At 34.4% G+C, this 15,465-nt stretch overlaps 1 protein-coding gene across 4 annotated transcripts in view; it reads right to left on the bottom strand.

The window, feature by feature from the left end:
* The window catches only part of VPS13B (vacuolar protein sorting 13 homolog B), a 752,513-nt gene that overhangs the window by 396,713 nt on the left and 340,335 nt on the right, over nt 1-15,465 (bottom strand). For all 4 annotated transcript variants that reach the window (XM_027594446.2, XM_027594522.2, XM_027594594.1 and 1 more), the window contains exon 22: nt 2,895-3,022. In XM_027594446.2, coding sequence (XP_027450247.2) covers nt 2,895-3,022 — 128 coding nt within the window. The remainder of the gene's footprint in view (nt 1-2,894; nt 3,023-15,465) is intronic.

The raw sequence follows: 15,465 nt of genomic DNA, 5'->3' as shown, positions 1-15,465 counted from the left end.
TTTTCCAGATTGTTACAAATCCACATTTTCCCATAAATATCTGCCAAGAGAAAACATGAAAAAATGCCTATATCTGAATTCCAGACTTCCTCCTTCTAACAAACTACCATGGAACTGCAGTCACTTTCTCAATGCCTATAAATAAAAATATGAACCTTGCAAAATTTTAAGCATTAAATGTAAAAAATTACTTTTACAATTAAGGTAATTGGTAGTTGATCTGTCTAGCCTCAAATCCTTACCCTTGTTTAATCATGGAGATAGGCCAGGAAGTTCACTGGATATGAGAACAAGTGTATCATGCAGTATGATTACTGCATCACTGATCACATTCTATATATAACTTCTTGGGAGAGAGAGAATTCAATTGGTCTAGCCCAACTAGCTTATGGGACCTGAGACACTTTGACACATCGAAATTAAGGAATGTAGGAAGTAGTTCTCTAAAGGAATAACAGATCATTATTAGCAAAAGAAGGAGACCAAGACTTGGTATGGAAAAAAGGTGTCCATTCTATTATACAGTCCACTCAGAAAGCTTTAGAAATGACAAAAAAAGCACCTAGAAAATGCCATATAACAGAAACATAATCTTCAATGTAAAAAAATGGAGCTTGGCAAAAACTAGGGCAATGTTTTCCTTTATTAGTGAATTCTAGGCCAGAATATTTCTATTTTGTCAACTGCATGTCGTTGCCAATCATGTGCTTCTGGAATAAAATGTAGCTTTTTGAAGTATAATAGATAAGATCTTTGCTGATCAGCTGATAGAGAAAAATTGCAAAGAACCGAGTTCATGCTAATCTTTTGAGAAAAAGGCCCCCAAACCAGTTCACATTTAAAAAAAAATTGTTCAAGGGGCACCTGGGTGGCTCAGTCATTAAGCGTCTGCCTCCAGCTCAGGTCATGATCCCAGGATCCTGGGGTGGAGCCCCGCATCAAGATCCCTGCTCTGCGGGGAGCCTGCCTCTCCCTCTCCCACTCCCCCCTGCTTGTGTTCCCTCTCTTGCTATGTCTCTGTCAAATAAATAAATAAAATCTTTAAAAAAAAATTGTTCCAGACTACATAAATATAACATAATCCATTAAGATGAAATGTGGAAGTTACTTTTCCCACTGAAAAACAAATAGGTTACAGTGAATATCGTCTATGTCTAAATGCAAGATATGTCTAGCGTAAGTAAAAGAGAGCATGGGCTTAGCAAATATCAACTTTGGCTGCAAAATCAATTTTCCAGAAATTCTGATTCCAAACACATTCACTTGCTCAAACTTCCACTAAAAGAATAATCCTTTGATGGCTTCAAGTATGATGTTCTGTTTTATCTGATGACAACTTCAGGGTTTTCTGTTTTATATTTTGGTTCATAAAACATGTTGGAAAATGGACATCACTATTTTAAAAACTCAGAATTTTAGGGACTAGATTTTAATCACTTAATCAGAATTAAGTTTTATCTTTAAACCTTTGCAGAACACATTAACACGTGGAAACGTCTAAATATACAGCATGCATAACTACAGAGCTGGGACTAGGAACGAGGCAAGCAAGTGACTTCATATACAAAATAACCTATACAAAGATATAATGGTGCCTTCATATACAAAATAACCTATACAAAAATATACTCCTCTAATTACATGTTAATTTATACTCAATAAGTTTAGTCAAATGAGGAACATCAGTCTAAACTGCACCCATAAAAATGGTTAACATAGCAAATTTTATGTTAAGAGTATCTTACCACAATTAAAAATTTTTAAAAGAAGAAAATGAGGAACATCATTATCTCTACTTATAACTAATCCATAATAATGTATAAAATTAAGTTCATTGTTGGTGACAAAGCTAATGAACACACTATATCATTATAAACCAAGCAAAAGAACCAAAAGAATCCCACAAGAATGTTAGAATTGGAAATAATCTTAAACATTATGTAACCATTTCATATTGCAGATAAGCAAAATCAAGTCCACAGTTAAGATTCAGAACTTGATACTGCTAAGTACTGGTTCCTTGAAATTCTACATACCCTTGACTTACATGAACTGTCTCACTTTTCCTTCTACATTTCTGATCTCTCTCTCTCTCACAGCTGGCTTCAAGGACACTTTCTCTTTTACTGTCTACTCTAGACATGGTACCCCCATGGCCCATTGCTCTTTCAACTTTACATATTTTGGGGGATGATCAATTCTCCTGGTTTTAACCATCTGTAAATGTTTCCCAAAATTCTACCTCTACCGTGAATCTCTTCCTTAACCTCCAAATATGAATATCCTACGGTCTAAGAGAAGACTGGCTATCTCACAGGTATTTCAATGCAGGCATAAATTAAACTCCCTCTTTGCTCCTAACTCTGAAAAGCTGCTTCTTTTACCATTTCATGGCATCACTCTCCACCCAAAGGCTACAACTGACCCCTGGAACACCACCTGGACAGCCTCCTTCCTCTCATTCCCCAAAACCAACAGTCACTAGGCCATGCTGATCTTATCTTGAATATCTCAGGGATGACTGTTCAACTTGGCCTATTGTCTAGTGTTTTCTGATGTGTATATTGAACATTTAAATCTTTTAAATAATGTTTAAAATAAACAGTAGAATGAATTTTTTTAAGCAACATCTCAAAATTTGTGTATTTTTTATAACTTTATCAAGGACAACACATAATATGTATTTCATATGATTCTGTTAACATGTAAAGTGTGCCAAGAATTTTCATCTGTTATAGAAATGAGATGGTATATCCCAGTGTTAAGAGTAAGGTTATTTTTTTACCAATATTAAGTGTTACCAGTGAGATTATTTTTTACCAATATTTAAGGTGCTGAAAATTATAAAGGATTATAGAAATTAAAACCATGGTTATTTCTAACTTTTATTTTACCTGTAGTGTGAGACTCTTTACTGCATTCCATACTACTCCAATAAATTCTTTCATTCTCTCTTCAGGACTTCTACAGCCTTCAGAGAGATTCAGCATGGCTTTCACAGGAACTGACAATGGCCGGGATTCTAAGTATAAGAATAGTTAGTTAACACACATGTACTTTACTGTTTCACAAAAATATACAGAAAATATTTCCATGATTATTTCTTTCCTTGCTTAGTACCTCTAAATGAGATTACAAAATATTATATTAGATCATTTTATATTATAGAATTACTGATTTTTAAAACTATTCAAAAACAAGCAAAACTAATCTGTTGAAAGTCAGGAGCATGTTGGTTACTCTTGTCAGGAATTGGTGACTGGGAGGGGACACTGTAGAGCAATGTTATAATCTAATACTCTATTTACTGAATACATGGATATAGCCACTTCACAAAAATTCATTCAGTCATAAACTAACAATTTGCCCATTTCTCAGTATTAAGATAATACTGAAATAAAAGCTTTACTTGAAAAAAAGAAAAGGAAATTCAACAACAAAACATTTGATTATCCAAAATTGATAAGAAACAAGTCTTCCTACATATGAATTCTCCTGATAACAAAAGCTTATCTATAGACTCTCTCTTAAAAACTGATTTAAAAAGTAACCAAAAGAAGTATGTGATTACATAAAAGGCAGATTTGAAGATTAACAAAACATGATATTCCACTCCACATAGCATGTTATTAAAAATTCTATCTAAATTATAAAAATCAGAGAATCTCAATAATTTTAACATAAACTTTCAGAAATTACTCTTAATAATAATTCTTAACAATATGTATTATTTCCAAACAGATCCATATATATTTTATACACTATATGTTAATGCAAACATATAATTTGTATGTACCATTTTAGGTACTTTTTAAGTAGCATTAAATAAATCAGATCTTGCTCTTTAAGAATTTGATTAAATTAAGTTTGATGGTCCTAAAATTCTCTCCCAAGTAAATGCTACCATATCACCACTACGTGAATTACATACAGTTGCTTTATTTTTACTCATTCTTTCCCTATCTTCCCAACTTGGTTTATTCGCATTTATAGTAGATTAATAATACCTTAAGGGCATGGAGCATAAACCTTTTTTCCTCATACTTATAAACCCAAGTCTACCACATTATGCATGTTAGAAATTCAAAGAATGTTTATTTAAAAAAGGAGTTTGGGAGAGATCCATGGAGATATTTGGGAGGAGAGCATTCTAGGCAGATAAAACAGTAATGCAGAAGTCCTCAGTTAGATGGGCACTTAGGATTTTCTTTTTTTGTTTGTTTGTTTAAGATTTTATTTATTTATTTGAGAGAGAGTGGGGGGGGTGGGGGCAGAGGGAGAAACAGACTCCTCACTGAGTGTGGAATCTGACATGGGACTTGATTCCAAGACTCTGAGATCCTGAACTGAAGGCAGACACTTAACCAACTGAGCCACCCAGGTGCCCCACTGTGTACTTAGGATTTTCAAGAAACAGTATAGAAGCAATGATGGCCACAACAAAGTACAGTGACAGAAGTAGGAAATGAAGGCAGAGCTACAAATAAGGACCAATCATACAGAGCTTATATAGATCATGGGAAGAAGACTGGCTTTTGCTTTGAAGAAGCTAGGATATGATAATGGATTCTAAATACAGTCATAAAATTATTGGACAAATTTTAAAAGAATTTCTCTGGCTACTCCGCAGAAAAATCGCCTACAAGTATTAAAACAGGAAGACAATATGTAAGAGATGGTGGCTGCAGTAAAGGTACTACGTAGTGATGAAATTCTGTATCCACATAAAAGCTACAGCCAACTGGACTTACTGATGTACTACAAATACATTAAGAGAGAATGGTAAAGAAAGGACGACTCCAAGGTTTTAGGTTGCAGCAGATGAAAGAACGGAGCTGTAGGAGAAACAGAATCGAGAGGGGAAAAAAAACCTTAGTTTTTTTAGCCATATCAAGTTGAAATTCCCATTAGTTCAAAAGAAGGTGTCAAGTGAAAAACAGATCAACAACTATAAAGAATGGAAAAAAATATGAACAATTCACAGAAAAATATAATTTGGCCAATAAACTAAGAGTGCTCAAACTTGCCAACAAACAAATAAAAGTTAAGACAAAAATCAGGTATTCTCTTCAATGGTCACACTGGCAAACATTTTCAAGTATCAGTTTGTATGTTTATAAAATCTGTTGTTGAAGCCTCTTGTGAGAATTTTTCATATACTGGGAATATAAATAAGTATGGTCTAAGAGTAGAATTATAAGAGATGACAATTTGTAGCTATCAAAATTTAAACACACATTATTATTCTTCAAAATAATCCTATTTCTAAAAATCTATGATACAGAAATACTGTAACAGTAGATGACTACACTGAAGGAAAAAGTAGCTCAGCCACAAAAGCAGGGTGTACACAGTGTATATAAGGGACACCCTTGAAGCTTCAGGTTTTGGTGAGCAGGGAACACTGCACTGCAGGGCATTACAGGACCTATTCATCATAAGGCCATTACCTTCAAGAGCAAGAGACATAACTGACTTTTCTAACACAGAGAAATAGACACAGATAGACAAAATGAGGAGACAAAGGAATATATCCCAAATGAAAGAATAGGACAAAATCACAGCAACACACCAAGCCAAATGGAGATAAGTAATATGCCTGATAGAGAATTTAAAGTAATTATCATATAAAGACACTCATGGGACTTGAGAAAAGAGTGGAGGACATCAGTGAGACCCTTAACACAGAGATTAAAAAAAAAAAATCAGAGATGAACAAAATAAATGAAATTAAAAATACATTACATGTAATAAATAGTAAACTAGAGGAAGCAGAAGAATCAGTGACGTGGTGGACAGAGTAATGGAAAGTAGTCAAGCTGACCAGGTAAGAGAGAAAAAAATTATACAAAATGAGAACAGACTTCAGGAATGAAATGGCACCATCAAGCAAATAACATCTGCATTATAGAAATCCCAAAAGGAGAAGACAGAGAAAAGAGGGCAGAAAATGTGTTTGAAAAAGAATAGCTAAAAACCTCCCAAATTTGGGGAAGGAAATAGAAATCCAGATCAAGGATGCATAGAGAGCTCCGAACAAAGTAAACACAAGGAGATTGACACCAAGGCACATAGTAATTCATATGGCTAATAACAGTGGTAAAGAGAATTTTAAAATCAACAAAAGAAATGAAAACAGTTACATACATGGGAAATACCATACAGTTATCAACTGATTTTTCTTCAGAAACTAAAGGCCAGAAGAGAATGGCATGATATATTCAAAGCACTGAAATGAAAAAATCTGCAAATAAGAATACTTTATATAGCAAGGCTATCATTCAGAACAGAATGAGAAAGAGAGTTGCCCAGACAAACAAAAGTTAAAGGAATTCGTCATCACTAAACCAGTCCTACCAGAACTGTTAAAGGGGACATTCTGAGTGGAAAGGAAAGACATAGTAAGATTAAGAAAAGAAGGAAGCACAAAAGCAGTAAAAATAAATATACCTGTAAAATTAGTCAAAGGATTCACAAAATAAAAAAATGTAAAGTATGATACCAAAAACTTAAAATGTGTAGGGGAGAGAAGTAAAGACTGGGTTCCCTCTCTCGCTGTGTCTCTCTGTCAAATAAATAAATAAAATCTTTAAAAAAAAAAAAAAGACTGGGCTCACACTTAAGCAACTATCAACTTAATATGGACTGCTATATGCAGAAGATCTTCTATACAAACCTACTGGTAATCACAATCAAAAATCAGTAATAGATATGCAAAAAATAAACAGTATACCACCAAAGAAATCCAAATAACCATAAGAAAATAGAGCAAGGGAAGAAAGGAACAGAAAAGAACTACAAAAACATGTTAAAAAATGTAACAAAATGACAGTACATATCTACTAAAAATTACTTTGAATGTAAATGGATTAACCACTCCAATCAGGCTATAGTGTGATGTAATAGACTAAAAAAAACAAGATCCATCTACATGCTGCCTACAAGAGACTCATTTCAGACCTAAAGACATACAGAGTGAAAGTGAAGGGAATAAAAAGCATTTATCATGTAAATGAATGTGAAAAGAAAATTAGGGTAGCAATACTTATATGGGACAAAATAGGCTTTAAAACAAAGACTGTAACAATAGACAAAGAAGGACACTATATAATCATAAATGGAACATATCAACAAGATTTAATAATTTTAAACATTTATGCACCGAACATGGAAGCATCCAAATACATAAAGCAGTTCATAACAAACATAAAGGCAATAATCAATAGTAATACAATAATAGTAGGGGACTTTAATACCCCACTTACATCAATAGATAGATCATTCAAACAGAAAATCAACAAGAAAAAAGTGGCTGAGTAATAGTGAATCAGATGGATTTTAACAGATATATTCACAACACTCCATCCTAAAATAGCAGAATACACATTCTTTTCAAGTGCACATGGAATATTCTCCAGAAACGATCACATACGAGGCCAGAAAACAAGTCTCAACAAATTCAAAAAGACTGAAGTCATACGATGCATTTTTCTGGCCACACCGCTTTGAAACCAGAAATCAAGCACAAGAAAAAATCTGCAAAGAGCACCAATACATGGAGGTTAAATAACATGCTACTAAACCATGAATGGGTCAAACAGGAAATCAAAGATGAAAGTAAAAAAAAAAATAAATAAAACATGAAGAAAAATGAAAATGAAAATCCAAAATCTTTGAGAAGAAGCAAAAGCTGTTCCAAGAGGGAAGTTTATAGCAATATAAGCCTACCTCAAAAAACAAGAAAAATTTCAAATAAATTGCCTAAGCTTACACCTAAAGGAGCTAAAAATGAAAAAGAAAAAGAAAAACAAACAAAACTCAACACCAGTAGATGGAATGAAATAATAAATATTAGAACAGAAAATAAATGAAATAGAAACTAAAAAAACAACAGATCAATGAAACCAGAACGTTTCTTTGAAAAGATCAAAATTGATAAGCCTTTAGCCAGATTTAAAAGAGAGGGAGGACTCAGATAAACAAAATTAGAAAGGAAAGAGGAAAAATAAAAACTGACATCACAGAAACACAAAGGACTGTAAGAGAATATTGTGGAAAATTATATGCCAACAAATTGGGAAACCTAGAAGAAATGGATCAATTCCTAGAAATACATAACTTCTCAAAATTGAATCAGGATGGATAGAAAATGTGAACAGACCAATTACCAGCAATGAAACTGAATCAGTAATCAAAAAACTCCCCCAAAACAAAAGTCCAATACCAGGTAACTTTACAGATGAATTCTACCAAACATTTAAAACCTTCTTCTCAAACTATTTCTCAAACCAGAAGAGAAAAGGAAAGAAAACTTCCAAATTCATTCTTTGAGGCTACCAATATCTTGATACCAAAATGAGATAAAGATGCTACAAAAAAAAAGAGAACTACAGGCCAAAATCTGTGATGAACATAGATGCAAAAATTCTCAACAAAATATTAGCAAAATTGAATCCAACCATACATTTAAAAAACCATCCACCATGTGGAGTGGGATTTATTCCTGGGTTGCGAGGGTGGTACAATATTCACAAATCAATAAGCATGATATATCATATCAATAAGAGAAAAATAAAACCATATGATTATTTCAATAGATGCAGAAAAAGCATATGACAAAGTACAACATCCATTCATGATAAAAACCCTCAAAAAGTAGGCTTAAAAGGAACATACCTCAACATAATAAAGGCTATACATAAAAAACTACAGCTAAAATCATACTTAATGGTGAAAAAAATGAGAGCATTTTCTCAATGGAGAAAAACTAAGGTCAAGAATAAGACAAAGATGTCCATTCTTACCACATTTATTCAACATAGTACTGGAAGTCTTAGTCACACCAATCAGACAACAAAAAGGAATAAAAGGGATCCAAATTGGTAAGGAAGAAGTAAAATTCTCACCAAAAACCTACAGAACTGATAAATTAATTCAGTGAAGTTATAGTATACAAAATTAATGTGCAGAAATCTGTTGCATTCCTATATATTAACAATGAAGTGGCAGAAAAAGAAATCATGAAAACAATACCATTTACAATTGCACCAAAAATAATAGAATACTTAGCAATAAACGTAACCAAGGAGGTGAAAGATCTATACTCTGAAAACTATAAAACACCGATAAAAAGAAATTGAAGAGGACACAAAGAAATGGAAAGACACTCCATGCTCATGGATTGGGAGAACAAACATTGTTAAAATGTATATACCATCCAAATGGTATATTAAATCTATAGATTTAATGTAATCACTATCAAAATATCAACAGCATCTTTCATAGGACTAGAACAAATAATCCTAAAATTTGTATGGAACCACAGAAGACCCTGAATAGCCACAGCAATCTTGAAAAAGAAAAATAAAGCTGGAGGTATCCCATTTCCAGACTTCAAGTTATATTACAAAGCTGTAGTAATCAAAACAGTAAAGTACTGGCACAAAAACAGACACACAGAATAGAAAATCCATGAATTAAAAAAAAGAAAAAGAAAATACAGAAATAAACCCACAATTATATGATCAATTACTCTTTGACAAAACAGGAAAGAATATCCAATGGGAAAAGGACAGTCTTTTTAACAAGCGGTACTGGGAAAACTGGACAGCAACATGCAAAATAGGAAACTGGATCACTTTTTTACACCATACACAAAAATAAATTCAAAGCAGATTAAAGACCTAAATGTGAAACCTGAAACCACAAAAATCACAGAAGAGAGCACAGGCAGTAATATCCCTGATATAAGCCATAACAGCATTTTTTCTACATATGTGTCCTGAGGCAAGGGAAACAAAAGCAAAAATAAACTCTTGGGACTACTACATAAATATAAAAAGCTTCTGCACAGCGGAAGAAGCAATCAACAAAACCAAAAGGCACACTACTTATTGGGAGATGATATTTGCAAATGACATATCTGATAAAGGGTTAGTATCCAAAATATATAAAGAAAGAAATTATACAACTCAACACCCAAAGAAAGGAATAATCCAATTAAAATGGGCAGAAGACATGAACAGACATTTCTCCAAAGAAGACATCCAGATGGCAACAGACACATGAAAAGATGCTCAACGTTATTCATCATCAGGGAAATGCAAATCAAAATTACAATAAACTATCACTTGACACCTGTCAGAATGGCAAAGATCAAAAACACAAGAAACAGCAAGTGTTAGCGACGATGTGGAGAAAAAGGAACTCTTGGGCGCTGTTGATGGGAATGCAAATTAGTGCAGATTGTGCAGAAAACAGTAGAGAGGTTCCTTTAAAAATTAAAAATGGAAATATAATCTGGTATAGATTATATAGATCTATATATCTATATTATATATAGATACCCTATAATCTGGTAATCACACTACTGGGTATTTACCCAAAGAATATAAAAACACTAATTCAAAAGGATATATGCACTCTTGTGTTTATTGAAGCAATATTTATAACAGCCATATTATGGAAGCAGCCCAAGTGTCCATCAATAAATGAATGGATAAAGAAGATATGGTGTGTACAGATACACACACACACAAAATGGAGTATCATTCAGCAAAAAGAAAGAATGAAATGTGCCATTTGCAATGACATGGATGGAGCTAAAGAGTATAATGCTAAGCGAAGTAATTCAGTGATAGACAAATACCATATGATTTTACTCATATGTGGAATTTCAGAAACAAAGCAAACAAGCAAAGGAAAAAAAAAGAGAGACAAACCAAAAAACATATTCTTAACTGTAGAAGACAAACAGATGGTTACCAGAGGGGAGGTGGGTAAGAGGATGTGTGAAATAGGTGAAGGGGATTAAGAGTACACTTATCTTGACGATCAATGAATAATATATAGGTACTGCACTTGGACTTGAGTGTTTCAGCAGTCCCATTTAGCATAATAAAGGAAAGCAATTTAATCTAAATGTCAGAAATTAATAATGCTATTATCTATTGTCAACAATACTGTTCACTTTAAATGCTGTAATGTGTATAAAAATATTTCATGAATGTACCATAAATATAGCAAAATGATGATGAAAAAATTGACTATAAAGTGTAGAAAAGAACTGAAAAGTTACCAGATCTGAAACCCAAGTACCCTTCTCTTCTATCACAATCAACCTGTTGTTTTAGTTCTACCTTAAATACCATTTACTCTTAAAAAAGGTCAGTGATTTCCCCAAATTAGATTTGGTCCTTCCTCTATCATCTCACAGAATTCTGACATAATTCTGTATAACATATTTAATTCTTGACGGTATGACATTAAACATCTGAATATTTGTCTCTCCAAAAGGAGCAGTAAAGTATAGTGACATGGTATAATAAAAAAGGTAGCAGTTAAAGCTTGAACTTTGAAGATATATTCTGAGTTCTGCCCTCTAATCATCGTACTCTTCCAATAAGAAATAATCTTATGTTCATATTAATGAAACACCAATTAGATAAACTTGGCTGAAAAATCATAAAGCTAAAAGTTCCAAGCCAAATAATAAATGATCATATATTTTTGCTTCAACATATCAATCGATGATTTACACGAGAATGTTCTTTTTCCTTCTTAAGGTTGAACTGGTACCTGGTAACAATTACCCAAAGTCAGTATGTCAAAAATCCCTGTTCCTATTTTGAGGTTTTGAGTAATGATGCCAATGGTTAAATGGCAACTCTAAGTATACTTCATGATATTAAAGAGTGAAAAAATATTTGTTCAGCTACAACAATATAATTCATTTCTGATAGTAAGTACTTCTCAGAATTTAGCCTTGTTTTGGGTTTTTATCAACTGCTGTGTAAAAGCCCTAAAGGGGTGCTATCATAAAAGTAGGTCAGGTTTAATAATTGGTCAATAAAGGAGAATGACTTCTAATAAGAGAGTAGCAACAATAAAAAATTCCTATAGCATTGTTTCTTTAACCTTAAGACATTTGACTATCAATTTATATGTTTATGCACTTTATTCATCATAATGCTGATACTAAGACAGTATTCATTTCACTGAAAGGGTAATCCATGATTTCACTATTTCATGTAGCAGCCTGAAACAGTATAGTGGCTTACTCAGTTAATATTGGTTGATTCAATCAATTGATATAATTTGAATCGTAGCTGACATACAGTAATTTCAGGTGTATAACATGGTGATTCGCCAATTATATACATTACAGTATTTTTTGAAAGATAAAAAATCCTATGTGTACTGTGTTAAAATCTTTCCCTAATAGCATATTATTTGACATTTTTGAAAAAAAAAAAAAAAATACAACTTTGGGGCACCGGGGTGGCTCAGTTGGTTAAGCATCTGACTCGGTTTCAGCTCAGGTCATGATCTCAGGATCCTGAGATCTATCACCGCATAGGGCTCTGTGCTCAGTGTGGAGTCTGCTTCTCCCTCTCCCTCTGCTCTTCCCACCCCCACCCTTCTCTCTCTCTCTCTCTCTGGAAAAAATAAAACCTTTAAAAAAAATACAACTTTGGGACGCCTGGGTGGCTCAGTCATTAAGCATCTGCCTTCGGCTCAGGTCATGGTCCCAGGGTCCTGGGATCGAGCCCCACATCGGGCTCCCTGCTCGGTGGGAAGCCTGCTTCTCCCTCTCCCACTCCCCCTGCTTGTGTTCCCTCTCTTGCTGTGTCTCTCTCTCTGTCAAATAAATAAAATCTTTAAAAAAAATAAAAATAAATAAAAAAATGCAACTTTGTATAAGACATATAGTTAGGATATATGGCTTCATGTTTATTTCAAATTTCAAACAATCACCAAGAAGCAAAGTGTGACAATCTTTATTTCTCCTTTATGTCCTAAAGGAAATCAAGCTGTTCAGACATGTATCATAGCCATGACATTATTATGCCAAGGGGTAACTGCCTTAAACAGAGTTGAATTACCTAAAAGGAAATTTAAGGTAAAAACAAAAAACCTCCTGAGAATAAGCCTTGCAAACTCAGGTTGTAGATCATCCTGGAGAGGCAGCATATGTTAAAGAATCTTAAGCAAAAAGAGAAGATGAGTACCAAAAAGAATCCATAAAGGAAACCAAGGCTTCCTAAAAGATAAGGAGGGGAGAGTTGCAGTCAGAAAGGAGAGAAATACTTCAGGAGGACTTGAAACAGGACTATGGGGTTGGTTCATTACAAGTTCAGAAAGCTAAAGACCAAATGGAGAATACTAGGCTATCTAGAGTGGCACACTTTCTAGGTTTCTATGCAGAATTTGAAAGAGAAAGAAGGGTAACTTCCTCAGAAAAGAAACAATAGTGACATGCAGTATCACATTTCATTATCTTGTTCACAAAGACATCATAAAAGACAAGGATAAAGTCTGTTAGTTTTTCATAGGCTTAAGGTGTTCTTTTCCTGAAAAATGGTCTATTTTTAGAGACACTTTTATTACAGAATATATGTTATTATTTGGTGAAATGCCAGGAAGTGCACTTAACAGAGAAATAAAGCACGGTGGGGGGGAGGACGAAAAGGAAGGAAGGAAGGAACGAAGGAAGGAAGGAAGGAAATTAAAATATCCCATAATTTCAACATGCAAAAAAAATCATTCCACACTGTTTAAGGAGCACCTGCTATGTATTAGGGACTATGTTAAAAACTGGGAATACCACAGTGAACAAAATAGACATGGTTGGGGTGCCTGGGTGCCTCAGTCATTAAGCGTCTGCCTTCAGCTCAGGTCATGATCCCAGGGTCCTGGGATCGAGCCCCGCATCGGGCTCCCTGCTCCGCGGGAAGCCTGCTTCTCCCTCTCCCCCTCCCCCTGCTTGTGTTCCCTCTCTCGCTGTGTCTCTCTCTGTCAAATAAATAAATAAAATCTTAAAAAAAAAAAAAGACAGGGTTTCAGGACCCAAGGAGCTTATGCATACAAGCGGAAGGCTTCAAGATCTAAAAAAAACAAAACAAAAAACTCTTCAGTGGTGAAACTTCAGACAACTAATGGATAAATATATTTATGTAAAAGCTTCCTCAAAGCATAAACTGGCAACCAGGAAACCTAGGTACCACCTTTTTTTCTACCAATTCAAGATATGTGATCTTAGAATCACTTCAGCTATTTAGGTTTCAGGTTTCTCATCCATCACTCTCGAGAGAGAAGCATTAAAGGCTGCCTCCATCTCAGAGGAAAACCATGGTGTGGGGCAGCCATTGTGCTACCTGTAAAGAAAGAAGAAAGGAGAAATAAAGGGAAGGGAAGGAAAGAAAGGGGACAGAAGAGGAAGGGAAGAGAGAGAAAGAGAAAAGGAATCACTCAGTGACACCATCTTGTCATAAGTAGTAAAGAAAAGATAAGAATGTCTCTAGAATCTGCCCTTCAGGTTATATACAGCTTACCACACTGATCCACCGGGACTATTAACATTCTTTCACCCTGGTCTTAATTCCAAAATAAAACAAATTAACAACAAGAAGTTTGCATTTCCATGACTCTTAGTATGCAGCCACCCACAACACAGTCAACACTACCACCACCAGAAGTATGAGTCCACGGCAGAAAATAAGCAAATGAAGCATTTGCAGTTAACATCATGAGATCTTAGAGGAGCACCAAGAATTTTTAAGTTGGAAGAGGCAGTCTCTTGCTTATAGCTACAACTTCTGACAAGGCTAGTATTGTTTTTCACATATCTTACAGTCTGAAATAAGTTTCGACAATGATTAAATTGTTCAAAGTGCAACTCTAAAATGACGAAGCTGGTTTTTCTGTCGTTCTGTAAATTGGTGTTGTTACTTAGCATTTGTCTTTCATAAAGACACTTTCACACTGCTTCTCCTTCTGAAGTGAAGTCTTAACCTGAACTTTGATCTTTACAGTTTTAAGAGCTCAGAGAGAACCTAAATATAAACTAACCAGGGGGCTATAGAAAAGTGAGAAAACTTTGCTTAATCAGATCACTACTAGAAACTGAATGTTCATATTTATGTTTTGGAAAGCAAAAGGAGAAAAAGGGAAAGAAAGGAGGGGAAGGAAGGCAGGTTAATTCAATCAAGAACTGGCAAAGTCTTCAAAGGGGAGATAACATAGATTTGGGTTCAGGAGGAATTCTTAAATCCAAGATAGAAGGAGTTGTAGGCAGAGAGAACATGAAGAGAGGTGCAGAGACACAAAGCGCACAGGGAGGTCAGCGTGAAGCACACTAAATGGCAAATGAAACTAATACACTGGAGATCGGACTGGAAAGGTAAGTGTAGGGTCTAGTTGTGAAGCACCTGAAATACCATGCTGAGAAACACAATGTTTATCCTGAAAGTACTAAGAAGATGGTGAAAGTTTCCATGCAAGGAAATGTAATAAAATAAGGGTTTTAGAAGTGCAAATTCTGATATTAACACAGGACATATATCATTGTAGCATGTAGATATATCATTGGGAGAGTGAAAACAGAAGACCAATTAGGAGCTGTTTTGCTTACCCTCACTATTGCTCATTTTATTTGATTGCTGACACAGAAGTTATAAATTGATC

The sequence above is a fragment of the Zalophus californianus genome, chromosome 4 (assembly GCF_009762305.2).
Source record: "Zalophus californianus isolate mZalCal1 chromosome 4, mZalCal1.pri.v2, whole genome shotgun sequence".
Lineage (NCBI taxonomy): Eukaryota > Metazoa > Chordata > Mammalia > Carnivora > Otariidae > Zalophus > Zalophus californianus.
The sequence above is the reverse complement of the archived record's forward strand: the minus strand, read 5'-3'. Positions and strand labels throughout refer to the sequence as shown.